Source organism: Bos grunniens, chromosome X (assembly GCF_055505025.1).
Source record: "Bos grunniens cultivar Pamir isolate PY7600 chromosome X, Bosgru_T2T1.0, whole genome shotgun sequence".
Lineage (NCBI taxonomy): Eukaryota > Metazoa > Chordata > Mammalia > Artiodactyla > Bovidae > Bos > Bos grunniens.
Window position 1 is genome coordinate 37,380,250 of NC_141194.1, and position 23,296 is coordinate 37,403,545.

General features: G+C 37.8%; 1 protein-coding gene across 9 annotated transcripts in view; it reads right to left on the minus strand.

The window, feature by feature from the left end:
• Window positions 1–23,296, minus strand: part of RPGR (retinitis pigmentosa GTPase regulator) — a 307,056-nt gene that overhangs the window by 38,177 nt on the left and 245,583 nt on the right. For 8 of the 9 annotated variants that reach the window (XM_086387655.1, XM_086387657.1, XM_086387652.1 and 5 more), the window contains 7 exons: window positions 22,082–22,240; window positions 17,087–17,242; window positions 11,859–11,983; window positions 9,230–9,415; window positions 5,881–6,052; window positions 1,104–1,201; window positions 649–711 (listed from right to left, as the gene is read on the minus strand). In XM_086387655.1, coding sequence (XP_086243781.1) covers window positions 649–711; window positions 1,104–1,201; window positions 5,881–6,052; window positions 9,230–9,415; window positions 11,859–11,983; window positions 17,087–17,242; window positions 22,082–22,240 — 959 coding nt within the window. The remainder of the gene's footprint in view (window positions 1–648; window positions 712–1,103; window positions 1,202–5,880; window positions 6,053–9,229; window positions 9,416–11,858; window positions 11,984–17,086; window positions 17,243–22,081; window positions 22,241–23,296) is intronic. The other variant, XM_086387654.1, reaches the window with a different exon arrangement.

The following is a 23,296-nucleotide window of genomic DNA, read 5'->3' on the forward strand; positions in this document are numbered from 1 at the left end:
TAATTTCAGGACAGGCTTTTCTCTCTCCAGGGTTGTGAAAAACCAGAATATTCCCTCCTCTTCTATTCATTTGCTATTCATTAAAAGTCTCTATAACTCATGCATGGTTTCTGACTAATTTCCAAATGTTTAATCTTGTTTTTATGCTACCAATTCCTTGATAAATTAAAGCCTATTCCAAACACTGTAAAAGCAATTATCAAATATTTTAACTAAAAACCACAAAACTTTAGAACTGGAAAAGAGGTTAATATCATCCTGTAAGGTCAGCAAGGTAACTCACCCAAAGTCATACTCAAACAAAGTGTGAGAGGCACTCAAAAACAACTGTAGCCTCTTCCAACACTTAAGAATGGTAATAAATATCCTTTGCCTTGACTGTAACAAAGTATGGATATTGTCAATTATTAATGACTCCAAAGAGCAAATTTCAGCTGTGAAATTCTGCCAGTCTTGTTGTATCACAGAAAATACATACCAACAGAATAAGCCCAAATGGAGACTATACATATTGTATCCCTATCTTTTAAATCCTAAAGTAAGTGAATACTTACCTTTCTTGAGTTCTTTCCAGAAACCTTTCAAGAAAAATATAAACAATTTAAACTGTTATTCCCACCATAGTGAAAACAACTCTCTGTATCATACCTTTTGCTTTTGAATTGGTGATAATTTTAGTTTTTCATTGGAATTCAGGTGCAACATGTGTGTCTGAAATAAATTAAAAAAAATATGTTCTAAAAAAATAAAGACTATATAACTGATTATATACTTATACATGATTATATATTTATATATCATTATATGTTGATTTAAAATACATATAAACAAAATTAATACAAAACAGTTCAGACAATCATATAATCAACTTTCAATTGCATAATAATAATGTGAGGGCTGAAAATTAATTTTACAGTACTTAATCTATACTTCACTAAATCTGAGTTTAAAATAATAAATGAAACCAAGACAAAAACAAAAAGCTTTTTTCTATGTATATAATGGCTTAGGAAGTACCCATATACACAGACATACAAATACAAATACATGAGGAACTAAAACTCAAATTTGTATCTATATTGCACAAATAGGAAAACCAGTACCATATTTAAGACATCAGCAGTTTCTCCAAGGCTTTCTGAATCCTCTGCTGAAAGACTGTCTGTATCTTTCTCTTTGGTCACTTTATGTTGAAAATAATCTGAATGATTAACAGAGAAAAGATAGAACCAGATTTCAACAGAAAAGTGAAAGACAACTAGACAATAAACAGAAATTATTCTGCAATATAAAAGTACAGTTAGAATTTTACTAATAGGTCAGTTGGTAAAGAATCCACTTGCAATGCAGGAGACCCTAGTTCGACTCCTGGGTGTGGAAGATCTGCTAGAGAAGGGGTAGGCTACCCACTCTGGTATTCTGGCCTGGAGAATTCCATGGGCTATATAATAGTCCATGGGGTCGCAAAAAGTCAGACACAACTGAGTGACCTTCACTTTCTAAGGTCCTTTAACCTCATATTAAGGGAACTGAACAGAATTCATTCACAGTGATAGCAGTATTTAAAATCTTTCTGAAAATTTAAAGACCCTGACACTGATAAGATAACAACCACTTCATTCATATGAACAGAGAAACATTATTCCTTTGGGGTAAATACTACCAGGTATCAAGCACTATGATGGCCAGTGCCCAAAAGATCCCCATCAACTTATACCCTCCTGCTATGCATACCCTTGTATAGTTCCCTTCCACATTTTACCAGGTTGGTCTGTATGGCCAATAAAATAAGCAGATCAATTTGATGTTACTGTGGCTTATGTCTCAGTCCTCTCTCTCTCTCTCTCTCTCTTTCTCTTGGATCACTTGCTCTGGGGGAAGCCATGCTATGAGTATACCCAAGGAGAAGCCCATGTGATGAAGAAGTCCAGCCTCCTGCCAATGGCCACGTGAGTGAGCTTGCAAGAGGAGCATGAAACATCCTGAACCAGAATCACTCAGCTAGACTGGTCCTGGATTCTTGACCCTTAAAAACTGTGTGAGATAGTAAATGTTTGTTGTTTTAGCCTTAAGTTTTAGGGTCATTGCTTAGGTAGCAACAGAAAAATAGTACAAATACCTAGAAACTTTCACAGAAAACCATAAGATTATTATATCATAAAGCAGATAATGAAAAGTTACAAGCTTAATTTGACCTTACATTTTTTTCAATTACTATATCCCCATTTAGCACATATATACGTATTTGAGAGGAGCTCCTTAATGAAGTCTTCACTGAAAATGCCAGTCCACAGTGCTCTCTCCCTTATAAATTCGTTCAATTCCAATGAATGAATAATCAGTTTGTCTTCATTCCATGTGAGGTGTTAGGTAGGGGATATCAACTTAAGTAACTGCTAAATCTTAATGAACTTATAGTCTAGACGGGAATACAAAATATGTGATATAGGAGAATGAGAAATCCCATCCAAATGTGGCAGATCAGGAAATTTTTCACTAAGGAGTTATAGGGAATGATGGATGAGTAGAATTCTGAGAGGTAGGGATGGAGGTAAATGGGGAAGAAAATAAGTCTAGTGCTAACAGAAGCTGTGGAACAGCTGCCCTGAAAGTTTACCATGTGCTTGGAACAAAGGCTTTTATACACATCAGGTTAACTCCATGATAATGAGAGAGGTAAGTGTTATATCCCCATTTCACAAATGAATACATTAAGGTTCAGTGACTCTTTTGGTGTCAAGTGTCAATCTCAAGTCTGCCTGGACTTTATAGGTTTTCCACTCAGTCTGACTATGAAGAGCTTCAGTTTGATCAACATCAGGGCTCAATAAACTTTTTCTGTAAAAGGCCACACAGCAAACATTTTAGGCTTTATGGCCATATGGTCTCTGTCCTAATAATCAAACTCTGCCACTGAAGTGTGAAAGCAGCCACAGACAATACCTAAATGAATGGTTTGAAGACAAAGGCTACTGAGAGATGAAGCTGGAAAAGCTGGTGGGAGTTACACGGGAAATTCACACTTATTAAAAAAAAGACTAGAGATCCTCTGAAGACACTGGAGCAGATGGGAACTAAAGAGCACCAGAAGGAGATTAACATAGAAAAATATGAACCAGGACAGACTGGAGATGACAGAGAGGAAGTTTAGAAAATAGTATATTGTTTAAGGTCACGGTCTTGGCCTTATGCTTAACTGAGAAAACAGAAATCATCGGACCTGATCTGTTTTATCTTCTCACCAACAAACGTACACATTTACCTATATTTTCCTGTTAAAATGTAGGATGTGTCTTTCCTCTTAACAAAGACTGTTCTGTATGCCAGCCCCTCCTGTCTTCTTAAGAGCTTTGCACCTTTGGTTACACACTCTCTCTCTTGTGCTGCCAGTCTCTCTGGAACTACTGGTTCATGTCCATTAGCATACAAATACGCTCTCATATTTCCCACTCCCTCCACATCTCCCTCTAGCTGCCCCATTTCTCTGCTCCTCTTCATGACCAAAATAGGCAAAAGAACTATCTACACACTTTATCGCCCCTTCACTTCCTCATTTCCCCTTCATGCCTCAACTTTTAACACTCTGTCTTCTGTCCTGATCTTTCCCTGGAACTACTCTTGTCAGGATCACCAAAAATATCCATGATGCCAGATCCATGGGATGCTTCTTTGTACTCTTTTTTCTTGAGCTTTGAGCAGTACTTTGAATTTGTGACCCTACTCTCTCCTCATTTTCCTCCTCCTGCCCTACTGGCTGATAAGGTTGAGAAAAGTGGCTTTGCCGGTCCTCCCTCTCCTACCCTCTAAACATCAGACAGTCTCGAGGCAAAATGCTGAGCCCTCTTTTCTTCCTGCTCTATTCTCTACAGTGATTTCACCAACTTCCATGAATTATAAATACCATCTCCATGTTGATGGTTTCCAAATTTCTATCTCTTTGTCCAGATCTCTATTCTGAATGTTACACTTTCATTTTCAACAGCCTGCTTGGTACATCTGCTTGGATGCCTCACAGGGATCTCAAAGTCAGTTTTTAACTTTTTTCCTTCAAAGCAGTCAACCATCCTCCTGCCTACACATCTATGTGTAATTTATTAACAAGTTCACCTGGTTCTATGTCTAAAATGTATTTCCCATGGGCTCCTTTTTATATCCACTGTGAACACCTTAGGTCTGTACACCATCATCTCTTGCAAAAGGCTCTGAAGTTTTCTTCCCACCTCTAATCTGGTATCCCTGAATCCACACATAGGCAAAAATGATCATCTTAAAACATAAATGGGATTGGACCACATTACTCCACTGTTTAAAATCCTTTAATGACTTTCTATTACACTTAAGAAAAACACTCAAATCACTTAGCCCTCTCATGGCCTATAAAACCATGAATATTTTTTTTGCTGTCTCTTTTTCCAACATCATCTTGTCCTGTCTTTTCCTTCACTCTTGATTTTCTTTCACTCACTTTCTCTTCAACCCCAATGATCTTTCCTTTTCCTATAGACTGCCCTTAACTACATTATTTTCTTTGCCTGGAATAGACACATCCTCTCTCTCTGTGTGGTTATTTTCTTATCCTTTGTTTTAGCTTAAATGTCACCTTCTCATCTATGTCTTCCCTAACCTCCTTAGCTCCATAAGAAACACTGAAATCCACAAATTTAGAAAAAGTCACATTATATGTTGGATGTATGCTCAGTCAGTCGTGTTTGACTCAATGTAATCCCAAGGACTGTAGACTGTCAGGCTCCTCTGTCCATGGAATTTTGTAAGCAAGAATACTGGAGTGGGTTGCCATTTCCTCCTCCAGGGATACAAGTTTCAAAATACTTCTTATTAAGTTTGTTTTAGTAAACAGTCACAAGAAGATAAGGGATGGCTTTTCCTTTTACCCTAAAAAATTCTATCTTCACATTCTAATCTCTGGAAGTGCCAAACAACTTGCCCCAAACTATAAACTTCTCTTTTCCTTGCACACACTGCTGTCAGAATCTACTTTTCCCATGTATAGGGCTGAAGAGTACCAGTGATTCTTATCTCCAAAGGAAATACAAAAGTTGTGGTGAGATGTAAGAAACCCTGCTCCTTATCAAGGTCCTAGATGTAGGGAATATTCCATTCCCATGGTCCACAGTTCTTGCCTGAGTTCCTGATCCTTTGTTACCTCAACCTTTTCTATAGGTTCCTGAGCCCAAAGATATTAAAATGATCTGTCCCACTGTTTTTAATCCCAGATGCCCAGATTATCTTCTTAATTCCAAACCTACTGCTTACTCTGGTGTCCTAGTCCTGGCTTCCTGCCCTGTCCCTATCATCTGAGCACATGCCATGCGGCAACATAAACACATTCCTAAGATACATATAGTTAATAAATGTTGGAGCTGGCGTCTGCTCCCAGATCAATTGGACTCTACATCCCATACTCCTAACCATGATGCTATATTGCTTAAATGCATAACTTCACATACGGCCAGAAGACCTGTATGCAAATCCTGTTCACTTCATTTATAAAACTGAGTAACCTTGGGCAAGTCACTCAATCTCTTCAAGACTTGTTTTTCTCACATGAAAAAATGAAGAATCTAACTCCCACCTATTTTGGGTTGCTTCTGGGTTTAAAGGTGATAATGTAAGAGAAGGTGATATGTATGTTATACACTGCTCTATAAAGATATGCTGCTGTCATCACATGGGATTTTTAAGGTCATCAGAGATGCTTTCTATTAGTCAGAGTATTCCTGGATTGGAGTTCAAATGAGATGTCAGTCTCTAACTAGGAAGAAAACAACTTAAGTGGAGAAAACATCTGAAGATGAACATGAAAACAGTACGAATAATTGGTACATTTCTTCTGAGAGCAAGCAGAGTATCAAATGTTACCTGGTTCCATTGGGGGCATAGAGTTCTCATCTTTACATATCGTTCTCTCTAGCAGGTTACTTGCAGACATAGAGAAAGGAATTAAATGAGGCGAAAAACAAATGGGCTGTGGGGAAGTCCCTTCAACTGGAGGCAGTATTCCCGTCATTCGAAGAGAGTCCGGGGATTTCTCCTTTAAAGCAAACAGGTTAAATAAAATGTTAGATGATGTTATATATTTAATATTGATGTAAACTACCCTGAGGTTGCAAAAACTATTGAAGAGAGAGACTTCAAATTGGCCAACGTCCCACAATGTTCACTCTTTAATAATCCCCAAGGGCTCAAAAATGTTTTGTTTTGTTGCCTCTGTGTCTAAGTTGCTCTAAATCATCAATCTGTAGGTATGTTTTTCACAAGATGGGGAAAAGTGTATGTGTGTTTTCTCTGCCTTCCCTGAAAAGAAACAGTTACTCAGGAAATGCAAACCAACTACAAAATACTTACAGGATATTTCTTAATTTTTCCATATATACTTTTTCATAATAAAAAGCCAAATGTAACTTTTTACCTCTAAAAGCATACATTTGGGAATTTAAAGTAATTTTTATTAAAAAAGGAATGTCTTCTTTAAAAATTACTTGGGATTTTACTTTTAAAAATATAAGTGTCCAGATTTCCCAGCACCACTTGTTAAAGAGATTGTCTTTAATCCATTGTATATTCTTGCCTCCTTTGTCGAAGATAAGGTGTCCATATGTGCGTGGATTTATCTCTGGGCTTTCTATTTTATTCCATTGATCAATATTTCTGTCTTTGTGCCAGTACCATACTGTCTTGATAACTGTGGCTTTGTAGTAGAGCCTGAAGTCAGGTAGGTTGATTCCTCCAGTTCCATTCTTCTTTCTCAAGATCGCTTTGGCTATTCGAGGTTTTTTGTATTTCCATACAAATTGTGAAATTATTTGTTCTAGCTCTGTGAAGAATACTGTTGGTAGCTTGATAGGGATTGCGTTGAATCTATAAATTGCTTTGGGTAGTATACTCATTTTCACTATATTGATTCTTCCAATCCATGAACATGGTATATTTCTCCATCTATTAGTGTCCTCTTTGATTTCTTTCACCAGTGTTTTATAGTTTTCTATATATAGGTCTTTAGTTTCTTTAGGTAGATATATTCCTAAGTATTTTATTCTTTCCGTTGCAATGGTGAATGGAATTGTTTCCTTAATTTCTCTTTCTGTTTTCTCATTATTAGTGTATAGGAATGCCAGGGATTTCTGTGTGTTGATTTTATATCCTGCAACTTTACTGTAGTCATTGATTATTTCTAGTAATTTTCTGGTGGACTCTTTAGGGTTTTCTATGTAGAGGATCATGTCATCTGCAAATAGTGAGAGTTTTACTTCTTCTTTTCCAATTTGGATTCCTTTTATTTCTTTTTCTGCTCTGATTGCTGTGGCCAAAACTTCCAAAACTATGTTGAATAGTAATGGTGAAAGTGGGCACCCTTGTCTTGTTCCTGACTTTAGAGGAAATGCTTTCAATTTTTCACCATTGAGGAAACTGGACCACTTTCTAACACCATACACAAAAATAAACTCAAAATGGATTAAAGATCTAAATGTAAGACCAGAAACTATAAAACTCCTAGAGGAGAACATAGGCAAAACACTCTCCGACATACATCACAGCAGGATCCTCTATGACCCACCTCCCAGAATATTGGAAATAAAAGCAAAAATAAACAAATGGGACCTAATTAACCTTAAAAGCTTCTGCACATCAAAGGAAACTATTAGCAAGGTGAAAAGACAGCCTTCAGAATGGGAGAAAATAATAGCAAATGAAGCAACTGACAAACAACTAATCTCAAAAATATACAAGCAACTCCTACAGCTTAACTCCAGAAAAATAAACGACCCAATCAAAAAATGGGCCAAAGAACTAAATAGACATTTCTCCAAAAAAGACATACAGATGGCTAACAAACACATGAAAAGATGCTCAACATCACTCATTATCAGAGAAATGCAAATCAAAACCACTATGAGGTACCATTTCACACCAGTCAGAATGGCTGCGATCCAAAAGTCTACAAATAATAAATGCTGGAGAGGGTGTGGAGAAAAGGGAACCCTCTTACACTGTTGGTGGGAATGCAAACTAGTACAGCCACTATGGAGAACAGTGTGGAGATTCCTTAAAAAACTGGAAATAGAACTGCCTTATGATCCAGCAACCCCACTGCTGGGCATACACACTGAGGAAACCAGAAGGGAAAGAGACACGTGTACCCCAATGTTCATCGCAGCACTGTTTATAATAGCCAAGACATGGAAGCAACCTAGATGTCCATCAGCAGATGAATGGATAAGAAAGCTGTGGTACATATACACAATGGAGTATTACTCAGCCATTAAAAAGAATACATTTGAATCAGTTCTAATGAGGTGGATGAAACTGGAGCCTATTATACAGAGTGAAGTAAGCCAGAAGGAAAAACATAAATACAGTATACTAACGCACATATATGGAATTTAGAAAGATGGTAACAATAACCCGGTGTACGAGACAGCAAAAGAGACACTGATGTATAGAACAGTCTTATGGACTCTGTGGGAGAGGGAGAGGGTGGGAAGATTTGGGAGAATGGCAATGAAACATGTAAAATATCATGTAGGAAACGAGTTGCCAGTCCAGGTTCGATGCATGATGCTGGATGCTTGGGGCTGGTGCACTGGGACGGCCCAGAGGAATGGTATGGGGAGGGAGGAGGGAGGAGGGTTCGGGATGGGGAACACATGTATACCTGTGGCGGATTCATTTTGATATTTGGCAAAACTAATACAATTATGTAAAGTTTAAAAATAAAATAAAATTGGAAGAATAAAAAAAAAATAAATAAAAAAAAAATATATAAGTGTCATTATAATGATCATTTTAAAGCACAGAATGAGAATCCCTAAATTTAATTAAGAAAGAACATTCCCTCTCAACCCAAAGTTCTTATTTTTTGTTTTCAACCTTTCATTATTTATAATATATAACCTTTCACTGCTCATGAGGTATTAGCTTTAAAAGACAAAAGCAAAATAGAAGTCAATTCACATACGGTTGAGACAACAATTTAGCAGTACCACTGTCTACAAAGGTTATCTATGATCATTTCAATGTTCTAATTTGTTTAACAGTTTAGTTCTGAGTTTTCTTTAAAAGTTTGTAAGCCATTAATTCTAATCATTTTATATAGTAAATTTATCTAAGACGACCCTTCTTTGGTTTAAAAAGAAAATAAATTCGTTTTCTTCCAGTTTTCTTTGTAGCTCTGGACAGTGTTATTATATAGAACAGGTCACAAACATACCCTCTCTCGACGGCGCACACGTGCTGATAAAGATCTCTGCAGTAAGTTTTCTAAAGGCGGATCACTGATGGGGACATATATAGCTGAAGGTAAGCAAGAATAATTTATTTCATCTGACTCAATGTCTTCTGCCATACCAAGTCGTGGAGTGGCAAAAACTAGCATGTGACATCCACCACAAGCAACCTGCAGCATAAATTCACAGATAAATTAATCGACATTGGCGTCAAACACAAATGGGTTTTTAACAGTTTTTAGCTACAAAACATTAACTTAGCAGTAGACTTCCTAGACTGAATGATTGAATCGCTCTTTCTCCCTCTCTCCCTCCATACACACACACACACACACACACACACACACACAAAACACATGAATTACGATATATATTCTTTAAAAACTATTACTGAAAATTAGACCAAATTTAATACATCATTTTACTTTCAACTGAATATATAGTATAGAGAAAAAACTATCTGGCACATTATATTTCTCTTTATAAGTCAGAAAAGGCTATTTTAATCTGGGAGCAACACTAACAACTTGAAAAAAACCAGAGAAGTTCTACTTAAAAATAAGGGACCCATGGGTCATGTCGATGTACGGCAAAAACCATCACAATATTGTAAAGTAATTATCCTCCAATTAAAATAAATAAATTAATAAATTTAAAAAAAGAGAGAAATAAGGGACCCAAGAATACATCAGTCTCTTGGGATAAACATGTCTTCAAGCCCTTCTCTTTACATGAAGGTTTCTTAAGTTTAATGCTTAAAAGTCCCAAGAGCAAAATGCAAGCATGAACAATGGTGAAATGAAAAACGTAATCAACATCTTAAGGACTTTAACAAGTAATTTTCAATAAAATGCTTAAAAAAACATTGTGTAGTGTTTACAATATAGAAACTTCTGGTATCTTCATAGAGTTCTACATTGCAACATAGAATAGCATACTCTGAACCTTTCCTTCATAATATTTCCAAAGTTAAAATTGATCTGTTTTATGTATAGCATTTAAAAAACAATTATCTTCCCCATAAGATTATACAGGGGCTTCCCTGGTGGCTAGATTATAAAGAATCTGTCTGAAATGCGGGAGACCTGGATTCAATCCCTGGGTCGGGAAGATCCCCGGAGAAGGGAATGGCAACCCACACCAGTATTCTTGCCTAGAGAGTCCCATGGACAGAGGAGCCTGGTGGAATACAGTCCATGGGGTTGCAAAGAATTGGACACAACTGAGCAACCAACACACACACACACACACACACACACAATTATAAGCTCAGTGAGTGAGAATCTGGTCTCAGTGTGCATCATTGCATGCTCTGTATTTCTCATCCTCAGTCCAGTATTTTGTACCAAGCAAGTATTCATCACATAGGTGTCAAATCACATGGGAAATGTTCCTTAGTATGAGGCTCTGAGCCTTTGGAGAACAAATTCCAAGTGATATTGTTAGGGGAAGCACACTGACTGAAACTGCCCACCCTGGCCAGACACCACAGTAACCATGTGCATGAGCTGTTTTACAACAGGAGGTCTTGGTAAGGAACACAGAACTAATAAGCTACCACCAACCAGAAGAGTTCGGGAAAAGTCAAAAGGAGAAACCACATGTCTGACCACCTCCCAGAATCCTTCTCTCTGGCATCCATCTTGGCTGAACAAGGTGTGCACCACCAGGAAGGACTCTGAGTCAGAACGACTGGCTAAAGACAACCCGGAAACTAATCCCATCACCATAAAACCTGAGACTCGGAGCCACATGGCAGAGCTGTGCTCCTGGGTTCCCTTACCCTACTGCTCTCTGCCTGGGCACCCTCTCCCAATAAAATTTCTTGCTTTGTCAGCACATGTGTCTCCTCAGACAATTCATTTCAGAGTGTTAGACAAGAGCCCAGTTTTGGGCCCTAGAAGGGGTCCCCCTTCCTGCAACAATACTATCATCAGTGTGTGTGCATGTGTGTGTGTCTGTGGTGTGTGTGCACTCTGTTGCTCAGTTGTGTCCGACTCTTTGCAACCCCATGGACTGTAGCCTGCCAGGCTCCTCTGTCTGTGGGATTTTCTAGGCAGAAATACTGGAGTGGATTGCCATTTCCTCTTCCAGGGGATATTCCTGACTCAGGGATCGAACTCAAGTTTCTTGCATCTCCTGCATTGCTGGTGGATTCTTTACCACTGTGCCACCTGGGAAGCCCTTATTATCATCACAGACTAAACAAAATTTTCATCTATAGTTCTTAATTGGCTAGTGTTAGAAACAACAGAGATACGGTGCATGATGCGGACAATACTGAAACAACACTTTGTCCAAATAGCACTTAGCTAAATAAAAGTATTTTCAAAACTCGTCATTTATTATCAGCTGGATCTGAGGGTCTGAATGGTATCTAACCCAACAAACATTTACAGATGACTACTATGAGTGAGGAAAAACATTAGGAAAAGGACAGATTTTCAGAGTGTTGTGATGTCTGACATTTGGCATTTAGGACACAAGTGTATTCACTAGATAGAGCCATGTTATTATTTCATCTAAACATAAAAGGACTCATTTTCTATGAAATCCCAAAAGAATCAAATATAGGAATATGAACACGTAAACAGGAAAATGTGAAGCCCTTACCAAATGTACTATATACTTCAAAAAACTAGAACACAAAGTGGGAACGAACTGATTGGTAAAATTTTCCATTCCGAGTCCTAGTTTTCCGTGTCGACCATCTCCAAAAGTATACAAAAGGCCTGATTCTAAAATGAAAAAAAGAATTATGAAAGTTACTTTGATGGATCTATTTGCAAACAACAAATATATTAACTGACATTGCAATTTTCCCCTTATATTCTGCATTGAATTTACTCTGGTCCATTGATGTTCCCACACTTTCTATGGTTTCTGTTGTCCACACATAACATTAGGCAATAGATACCGCGAGAATAAATCACCAGCACTTGGTGGCTTGTGAAGTTGAGACCCAGTCCTGTGAGGTGTTGTATGGAGTAGCAGCAATCCAGCATGAGCTCTCATGATAAATACCACCTTTTCAAAGAGAAGGAGATTTTTGTATTCTGACCAATTTATTTTCTTTTTTCCTCAGGTCATTGATTAGGTGAGGGTTTATCAACTCTGGCACTACAGACATTTGAGGTTGGATAATTCCCAACTGTATGGGTTTGTCCTGTGCCTTGTGGAATGTTCAGCAATATCCGTGGCTTCTATCTATTAAATGCCCATACAATACCTCACTTCTGCAACTGTGACAATCAAAAATATCTCCAACACTGCCATGTGTCCCCTGGGGAGACCAAAACACCACTAGACTAGATCCTCTCCCTTACTTCTGCTTCAGGGTTGTGGAAAGTTCCTGAAGGAAATGCCATAAACCAACCATGCTGCTTGTTGGGGATACCAATATTGGGGGGATCCCTTGTACAGCCAGGCCCAAGATAATGATGAGTAATTTTGTCACCTCACCAGTTAAATCTTTTTCTCTGCGGCCAAAGCAGCTAGTCTGAACCTTCACTCCTCAAGCCTTTCCTTCATACTCTCCATCTCAAGTGAGGTAAGCGCCATGGAAGCAGAAATAAAGGAAATGGTGCCAGTACAGGTACAAAAGAGGGGCTCTCCCTCTAATCCAGTGATTAGGAAAGGCTTTCAAATTGAAGCTGAAAGGATTAGGGTTTAGCTACAAGAAGGAGGGAGCAAAGGATTTTTCAGGCAGAGGCCAGCAGTACATATCAAGCACAGAAAGCATAACACAGTTAAGAAGCTGAGAGGCAACCAACGTGTCTGGAGCACAAAGGGAAGAGTGGTATGAGATGAGTCTGAAGAGGCAAGAAGGAGCCACACCGCAGAGTATCTTATTAGCTCATATTAAGCATTTTTGAACTCTATATTAAGAACAAGTGAAAGTTGCTCACTCATGTCCAACTCTTTGTGACCCCATGGACTATACAATCCATGGAATTCTCCAGGCCAGAATACTGAAGTTGGTAGTCTTTCCCTTTTCCAGGGGATCTTCCCAACCCAGGGATTGAACCAGGTCTCCTGCACTGCAGGCGGATGCTTTACCATCTGAGCCACCAGGGAAGCCCAAGAACACTGGAGTGGGTAGCCTATCCCTTCTCCAAGGGATCTTCCTGACCCAGGAATTGAACCAGGGTCTCCTGCATTGCAGGTGGATTCTAAGGCAGATATTAAGAACACCAATAACCTAAATGAATGGTTTTAAGCTGGGAAATGACAAGATCATATTTGGGAACTTGCACTTTAAGATGGCAAAGTAATTGTATACTAAAAAAAGCCAAGAGAATTATCTGAAAAAATAACCATAGTTCACTGAAGTGGCAAGTTCAAAACTTAATATATTAAAAGGCTGGTGCACTGGGACGGCCCAGAGGGATGGTGTGCGGAGGGAGGAGGGAGGAGGGTTCGGGATGGTGAACACATGTATACCTGTGGCGGATTCATTTTGATATTTGGCAAAACTAATACAATTATGTAAAGTTTAAAAATAAAATAAAATTAGAAAACAAAAAAAACAAAAAAAAACAAATAGATTCCCTATAAATAATCAATAAACCAACATTTAGATTCTCAATTTAGATTGTTATAATTCTTACTACTAGATATTTGTTTTCTTTCTTTATGTGTACTCCCTATTTTTGTTGCTTTCCTCCTCCTTTTTTTGACCCTGATTTCCTCATTCACCAGGGCTTCCCTGGTGGCTCAGCTGGTAAAGAATCCGCCTGCAATGCGGGAGACCTCGGTTCGATCCCTGGGTTGGGAAGATCCCCTGGAGAAGGGAATGGCTAGCCACTCCAGTATTCTGGCCTGGAGAATTCCATGGACTTTGTAGTCCATGGGGTTGCAAAGGGTCAGACACGACTGAGTGACTTTCACTTCCCTTGTTCAAACTGTTAAGGTTTCTTTTTTTTAAACTTGAGTGTCTTTAGCCAGAAAAAATTAGCTCTGATCAAGCTGCCTGATCACACTTCCAACCTCAGAGAGCTTTTAAAAACATGAACCACTGGCTATAATGGGGAACTGGAGGGAACTTACTGATAACTCACTGCATACCTCTCATTAGTCCTGAACAACAACAACAACAAAACTCATGTAACACCTAACCCTGCAGAGGATTCACGACCAAAGCAGTCAAACAAAATTAATATTCAGTTATTTGTGCTATAACTTCTTTCATCAGGAGGAAAGGTATTACAAAATTTTAACCAAATAACCTAATTATATGTTAGAGGATCTGTAAAAAGTGTATATTTACTATTGTGGTGACCCAAGGACGAAAGAGCAGATAAAACCAAGGAGGGTCTTGTAATACAGGAATGGAAAAACCAGACCCTTATCGTCCTTCCCTCCCCCACGTTGTAACTATTAATGGAACAGTATAACCTGTGTCCCCTCCTACCCCATTCAGTCCAGTTCAGTCACTCAGTTGTGTCCAGCTCTCTGCGACCCCATGGACTGCAGCACACCAGGCCTCCCTGTCCATCACCAACTCCTGGAATTTGCTCAAACTTATGTCCATTGAGTCGGTGATGCCATCCAACCATTCAACCATCTCATCCTCTGTCGTCCCCTTCTTCTCTCGCCTTCAATTTCTCCCAGCATCAGGGTCTTTTAAGTCAGTTCTTTGCATCAGGTGGCCAAAGTGCTGGAGTTTCAGCTTCAACATCAGTCCTTCCAATGAATATTCAGGACTGATTTTCCTTTAGGATGGACTGGTCAGATCTCCTTGCAGTCCAAGACTCTCAAGAGTCTTCTCCAATACATAGTTCAAAAGCATCAATTCTTTCTTTGTAGTCCAACTCTCACATCCATACACTTCTCCCATCCAGTATACATGCCTCATCCAATCAGCAAATGACCCACAAGATCCCTATCCCACTCCTTGTAGCCTGGGTATAAAAGTGTACTGAGGACCCCTGTTCAACGTTGGTTCTTCCTTGAGCTGGCCCACTGTTCTAACAGTGTCTCTCACTCTAATAAACTTTATTTTCCTCTCATTCTGTCTCATATCTTGAAATTTTCCAGCCTGCACCCAGACCACGACAACCATCAGTGGCAATTTTGAGTTGATGGAAAATGGCAGTAGGACAGAGAAACTGAGCTTAAGGGCCCAGCCGTAAGTCATACATATCAACAACTTTTCTGGGACTATGAATGAACAATTCTTTACATTCTATATAGTTCAATTTCATGCTACATCAACAAGGACTTTAATGTAGTAACAAGGATGTACATTAACAAGGACTTTAATGTAATGGGCTTCCCTTGTGGCTCAGATGGTAAAGAATCTGCCTGCAATACAAGAGACCCAGGTTTGATCCCTGGGTTGGGAAGATTCCCTACAGAAGGAAATGGCAATCCACTCCAGTATTCTTGCCTAGAGAATTCCATAGACAGAGGAGCCTGGTGGGCTATAGTCCATGGGGTCACAAAGAGTCGGACACGACTGAGCGACTACACTTTCAACTATACTTTTAACAAGGACACTGATACTGGAAAATGGGCAACCAGTGCTCTCTGAAAGATTCTCTGGGAAAGAAGGGCCAGTACATGGTAGTACCTTGTATTTGCTGATTCCTACTTCCCCTAACCAGATACCATTAGATGAGCTCCATCATAGCAGAAACTTTTGTAAAAAAAGGAGGAAAACACAGAAATACCAGTATCTGGATTATTTCAAAATATTATATGCTGCTGCTGCTGCTAAGTCACATCAGTTGTGTCTGACTCTGTGCAACCCCATAGATGGCAGCCCAATAGGCTCCTCTGTCCCTGGGATTCTCCAGGCAAGAGTACTGGAGTGGGTTGCCACTGCCTTCTCCGAAATATTATATGAGTTCCGACTTTTTAATGCTTTGCTTTTTCGATAGAAATGTGAGCTACAAATACAAAACTTACAGAGCCTTTTGTTCCAAAGCAATTAAAATTGTGCAGTGTATTAATTATCTAGGAGTGAGTCAGTCATTTTAGGGAAGCACCTTCACTGAGTCCTACGCTGGCAGCACCTAGTTTCTGAGGTTGAGAAGTAGGCCCAAAGCAGCATCTTCCCAGACAAAAGGAGAAACTACAGAGCAGAAGAGCAAGCTCTGCTAGCACTGTGGAGGAAGCATGAAAGTCACTCCTGAAAACACATCCTAGTGGCAGAAGCCTTCTAAGAATTTACTCAGCCTGAATGGTACTGTCAGATTGAACATGGAAATTTTTTTTTTAATTTTATTTTATTTTTAAACTTTACATAATTGTATTAGTTTTGCCAAATATCAAAATGAATCCGCCACAGGCGGATGTGTTCCCCATCCTGAACCCTCCTCCCTCCTCCCTCCCCATACCATCCCTCTGGGTCGTCCCAGTGCACCAGCCCCAAGCATCCAGTATCGCGCATCGAACCTGGACTGGCAACTCGTTTCTTACATGATATTCTACATGTTTCAATGTCACTCTCCCAAATCTTCCCACCCTCTCCCTCTCCCACAGAGTCCATAAGTTCCTTCTTAGATTTTCCCCCTTGGTGTGAGCAGAGTTCAGAGCCTTCAAATCAATAGTTTCAAAAAGACTCCAGCTTTCTGACAAAGTATAATACTACGGTCTCACCTCTGAGAGCACTGACATATTTTGAGGCTCTAAATCATTTACACTGATTTTAAATTGAACTAAAATATGAGAAAGGAGTTTACAACTTTACACATTGGCATATTAAACAAGGAATTACATTTTCTCACTTATTAATTCCTTTGCTTAAGTTAGATACATTCATTCTATATAGTATTTATTTTGTAATAAAACATACCCAGTTCCATTAAGTATACTAACAGAAATTTGATCTGTACCTGTTATCAAAGCTGTGTGATTTTCTCCACAGCAAACATGACTTATTTTCTTATCCTTAACACTCTCAATGACTTTGGGTTCTGAAGTTTCAAAAGTGAAAGTGCCAAGACCCAGTTGACCAAACTGTCCCAGCCCAAAGGTGTACACGGCTTTCTCTGAAAGGGGAGAAGCAAACACAAGAAGAGGATTTCAGAGATACAGATACTATCATCATTCTATCTGGAAAAATGGTGATATTCCCTCTTCTATAAAGTACGTTAGGGGTCTCTCAAAGAAACACTCATGCAAGAATACCCAATACTTACCTACACATTCGATAAAGCGAGAGAAAAATGACAAGGTACACAGTTGTAACAATTATGTCATGGGCCTAATTCTCTTACGTATAATGATAGAAGGAACTGCTAAACACACAAAAGTCAGTGAAACCAAAAAAGTCCCTATGATTACCACTCAGTCAAAAAGCATCAATTGTCTAAACTAATTCCTTTCACTGACTTAAATAAACGAATAGTATTTCCCCCAGAAAAAGTCCTTACTTTTAACAGCAGTTTAATGGAATAACCTATTTTAGAAAACAATCTCAGAGGAGAATTTGCATGGAATTAAAACTTACAGCAGATATGCTACACTTATTCACAGGTAAAGCTCATTTAGGGCTTCCCTGGTAGCTCAGCTGGTAATCCACCTGCAATGCAGGAGACCCCGGTTTGATTCCTGGGTTGGGAAGATCCACTGGAAAAGGGACAGGCTACCCACTCCAGTGTTCCTGGGCTTCCCTGGTGCCTCAGATGGTAAAGCATCCACCTGCAACGCAGGAGACCTGGGTTCGATCTCTGGGTTGGGAAGATCCCCTGGAGGAGGGCATCACCACCCACTCCAGTATTCTTGCCTGGAGAATCCCCAAGGACAGAGGAGCCTGGTAGGCTACAGTCCATGGGATTGCAAAGACTTGGACAAGACTGAGCTACTAAGCACAGCACAGCACAAAGCTCATTTATTAGGAAGTGCAATAATAATCAGAGGAGGGTAAAAGCCTTTCCTCTATATTATTTAAATTAAAAAAAATTTTATTGACGTATAGTTGATTTACAATGTTGTGCTAATTACTGCTATATAGCAAAGTGACTCAGTTATACATATAGATATATTCTTTTCATATTCTTTTCCATTATGGTTTATTATAGGATACTGAATATAAAATATGACCTTGCTGTTTATCCATCCTACGCGATATTAGTAGTTCTGAAGTGATTCCAAATGAACTCCAATAATTTAGTTAAGTATTAGCTCATATAGTCTTGAGAAATGGAAAAGCACAAGAACAGGATAAACAAGTGGTGATGTAAGTGTCCTTTTAGACACACATGCTTCCGGGCCCCTGCCTTAGGAAGCACAGTGTCTACTGCATTTGTGTGCTTCTCCACAGTGCAACACATTGCCTCTCCTGCTGCAGTTACAGAAGCAAGAGTTTCAGATTCAGGTAGAAGCCCAAACCTTCATTCCTACTAGCTGCGGCAAGCAGACAAGCTACTTAAATTCCCTAATGCTAATAATCCCTTCTAAAAGAGCTGCTGCAAGGATTAAATGAGAAAACATACAGGAAACACAATGGGACAGTCAGTCGTAAATGAACATTTTTCTAAAAAGTAATTATCTAATCAACTCACCTTATTGTGACAACACAGGATACTGATGAACACATAATTATTGTCATATAGTTTTACATTTTTCTTTCTAATGTTTACTTCATGAATAAGACACAAAGATATTCTTTCTTAAAGACAACACAGTGTGTCAAGGATAGGAAGCCACACTGAGGCAATGGCAAACAGACCTTTATTTTAGTGTAAAAATCACTATCTCTAGTAAAACTAATAATCACATAGCATATCTCCAATTCTGAATGTTCAGCTTAATAGGAGGATGTTGGGTAAGTGAAAAAACTGTCTATCTCGAGCTGGCCAACAATCACTCCAAGTTTCTTGGGCTGTCTGACAATAGCCTGTGAAATTAGGCTGTTCAGGCACACTGAATCAAGTTACACAAGTTTTGTCCTTATTCTGTTCCCTTGTGTGCTTGAATGATTAGCAATGACAATAGTTTCTATTATTTTTAAATGACTGAAGACTCTTACCTAACGACATTATATACAAAAATCAATATAATTTTTAGTCATCCCACCTTTGTAACATTTTTAACAATGTAATTCAATGTTAATAAATATTACTGTCTTAGGAAAACAGATTTGATTAGTTGGCTTCAGATAAATATTACTCTAATTTCACAGACTACATTTCATTTCACAACTAGATACTTGTGTAGCCCTGTAGAGATCTTAAGTTTGTCTAAATATAATCTGGAGAAGTTAAGTTCTTATTTTCTTTGGGGCCCAGACTTCATTGTGGACCCAATCTAATAACCAAGCCTTTCTTATCTTCTGATAACTGCTGTGGATGACATACAAAATGACATGGATCACTTGGTCTCACTTAGTTTGTCCCAGTTCCAGTCTGATACTTTCTCTACAGCAATCCATTGTTTCCCTGACTATCGTTACAACCAGTAGCTGTATTGTGTAATCTATCGTAGTTATATCAAAATATCAAGTTTTAAATAAATTTATCAACAATGAACTAATTAAAATTATCTTTAAAGTATTCTATTGACTTTAAGATCAATAAAGTCTGATCTAAATAGACTTTAAGATCAGAATTATAGACACAAGAAAAAACAAAGCTGGGGAGGGCCCCCAGAGAATCATCTAATCCAAGCCCTTCCCTTTAGTTAAGAGAACCATTTAGAACAGATGATTAGCTATTCTTGGCTTTATGGTCTTGCAAAGTATCCAATAACTCTTAGGTATTAAACTTAGTACTTACTCAAACTGATGATCATACACTCTTTACGTCCATTTCTTTATCAATTAGGACTAAATATTTAATAGTTCTATCCATACTGCTTCAGAACACAGGTTTCTCACAGGACTGGCTCATAATAAAGCCTTTAAAGGTCCATGGATAAATTTTAAAAAATAGGCGAAGTAGTGAATTTTCCATACAGATAAATTTATACAATTTAAGGGGATGTCTTTTACTATAAAATTAAGAGCTTTAAAATTTTTGTTTTGAAAATGACCCTTACTTTATGATATAATGGTGAAAACAGATTGCATTTTTCTTGCAATGTCCATATTTAGCCAAATGCAAACTGGAAGTTGGCAATCTTCTCTAGGTCTTCATACTCTCTTACAAAATAAAAAACTTAAAATATAAAAACTTTAACGGTCTGTGAGATTCGAAAGTCTCCAAAAAATCTGGAGAAAACAATCAGTTTCTGGCAATATGGTTTTTAACTTCAAAACAAAGTTCACAGACAGCTAAATGTCTATTATACTATAATACATTACTTATGTGTACTTATGTGCACTTTTTAAATTTTAAGTATAATTAAAAGATTATCTTGAAAATATTTTATAATATGTGGTTTAATGACACATTATTATATAGTCAACATTGCATCCTTCAGAATAACCTTCAATAACCTAATAAATTAATTATTTCTATAATCTTTGTATAAACCAGAAAAAATACATGACACAAGAATAAATTGCATTTCTGCCTACAGAATAAATTTTCAGATAATTTATAAAGATTAAAGTTTAATCCCTAAAATAAATCTTTCAGAAATTATATAAAAATTCACTTTATCAGCAGAAGTTTAAAAAAGATCTTAAACTTCAGAATTATTTCCAAATTTAGAGTGGAGGACCTGGAAAAAAATATTTCTCACTTTGAAAATATTCCATCTGGAAATTGCAATTCTGGGAAACCGTAGCTTTATAAGCATGACTAGGACTAGAACAGGAAATCAAGGAAAAGTGATGTAAGAGAGGAAAATCTAAAGATAATATACAGCTTAATCATCTTGCAACATTTAAGCATTAACATCTAAGAATTAGATGTTATTTAAAAATTCGTCTAGAACACTTCTAGCTTTGGGTTACTGAAGATTAAGTGGTGACTTCAAAAACTGTTTCTTTTTACTAAAAACTATCATAATTATTCACTACCTAACTGCATTACCTCTATACTACTCATCTAAAATAAATCTAATGCTGAACAAATCTGGGAGCATCAATGTAAGCATATTAATAGACAGTATATTTTAATTATATTGACCAGCATCCTAAGAAGTCACATGTCATACCAAAAACAAAATTCAGAAGCCAAAAGGGACATTATCATTAAGGTTCTAACTCTGTATTCTTATCTGTAATTTACAATCTTAACCCCCTTTAATGAATTATTATAACAGACATAAAAATCACAAAGAAATCACCAAGGTAGATATTGTGACTATCAAAGAAAAGAATTACCAATGACAAGTAGAAAAGACTATTAACAAGGAGCGTCTTCAAATTAAGTATTTCAGAAAAATTAATGTCAATTTTAAATAAATATGGAATACATATACATGAGGAAAACAAAGTGTTCTTGAAAATGAGCTAAAAAAGTTATTTGCTGCCATTAAAGGTGTTAAGGTCATGAAAATGTCAATTATGTAAGCAAAAACAATTCAACAAGATTCATTTTTTTTCTACTTAACAATATCTTCCATAGGCCAGAAATGTTTACTAACTATATGAACAAAAAGTAGAGATCTTAATGGAAAAAGATGCAAAGTCTACTCACATGAAGTACCTGAAACATACAAACTCACTGAAGCAGAGACTTGAACGGTGGTTGCCAGGGACTAGGGTGGTGGAGAGGGGAGCTACTTATTAATGGATTTCAGCTATGCAAAGGTGAAAGTTCTACAGACCTGTCATATCAGATTGTGCCTATAGATAACATTACTGTATTATACACCTAAAATTCTGTTAAGATGGTGGATCAGATGTTAAGTGTTCTTACCACAATAAAAATAAGCAAATGTTAAAAAAGGTTTTAGTTAGGTACCACAGAAAGCAGGGAATGGAGCCGCACCCATACCTGTAAGAACAACTGTGTGCCCTCCACCACAAGCAACTTGGATCACCTTCTCAGAAATTCCAGGCACCAGTTGGGGTACTTTGTGATTGACCAGGAGCTTTGGGGGAAGACCTAACTTCCCACTCTCCGGTTCTCCAAAGGTGTACAGTTCTCCCTCAGCTATTGAAGAAAAAAAAAGAGGGATCCATGATGACAGAGACATGAACAAAATACTGGTCTTTTTGGTACATGTTCTTATGTTTGATAAAAAATTTAGAAAATATAAACTTAAAAAATCTGACCTTTCTTGAAATACTTCTACTCAATAGTAAGGAATAAAGATAGATTTTCCCTTCCTCTTGATTATTCTAATCCAAAATCTTCATGAAGAATTCATGACTATCACTACCAGTAATAACTAGAAAATTATTTTATCTGTTTCACAATACACAGACAAGATGATCTTACTTCTTCCACTTACTTTTAATAAAGCAAAATGACTAGACATTAAACCCCCAAAAGGACATGGATTTTGTCTTGCTCACTATGGTATTTGCAAGAACCTAGCAGTGTGTCTACTACATTAAATATAATACTTATTGCATAAATAATTGCTTTTCATGAAACTTTCTGTATAAAACTCATTTATGCACGAAGCAAATATGGTGAGTGAGCCTAAAGATGGCAGGTTTTACTCAGATGGCACTTTTTCCAGACAGACGCTCCTGCTAAGGAATTCATGTCATTTAATCGCTGCTTTGTCTATACCAATACTATTGATCTGCTTCTGTTATCACACTTAGCACACTATACTATGAGCTTCATGAAATCAGGAACTATTTCCTATGAACCGAAGTGAGTCCTATAGAGCAGGAATTTAAAAACTGTAGTAAATACATAATCTAATCATAAGCTTCTACGTCAGTCACGTAGAAGAGATAACACAGCACGTCTTGTTGTATTACTGGCATGTCTCCAAAAGAACCACACCACGACTGACTGCTGACTAACCCCTGGGAATGCAGCCTTTGGGAGTGTTCTTTAAGCTGGTGATAGGCGATTCTGTTACACACACCTGGAGAAATGAATTATGCCAGCTTAGCCAGGAGCTAAGAAAGGGTTGCTTTGCACAAACATCAACACTGATGATGTACACCTGGTTTCACTGTTGAAGGGCCTGAATTTCAGGTGCCATGACGAGTTGCTAGCAGAATGTGCCTACATGACCGGCCACCC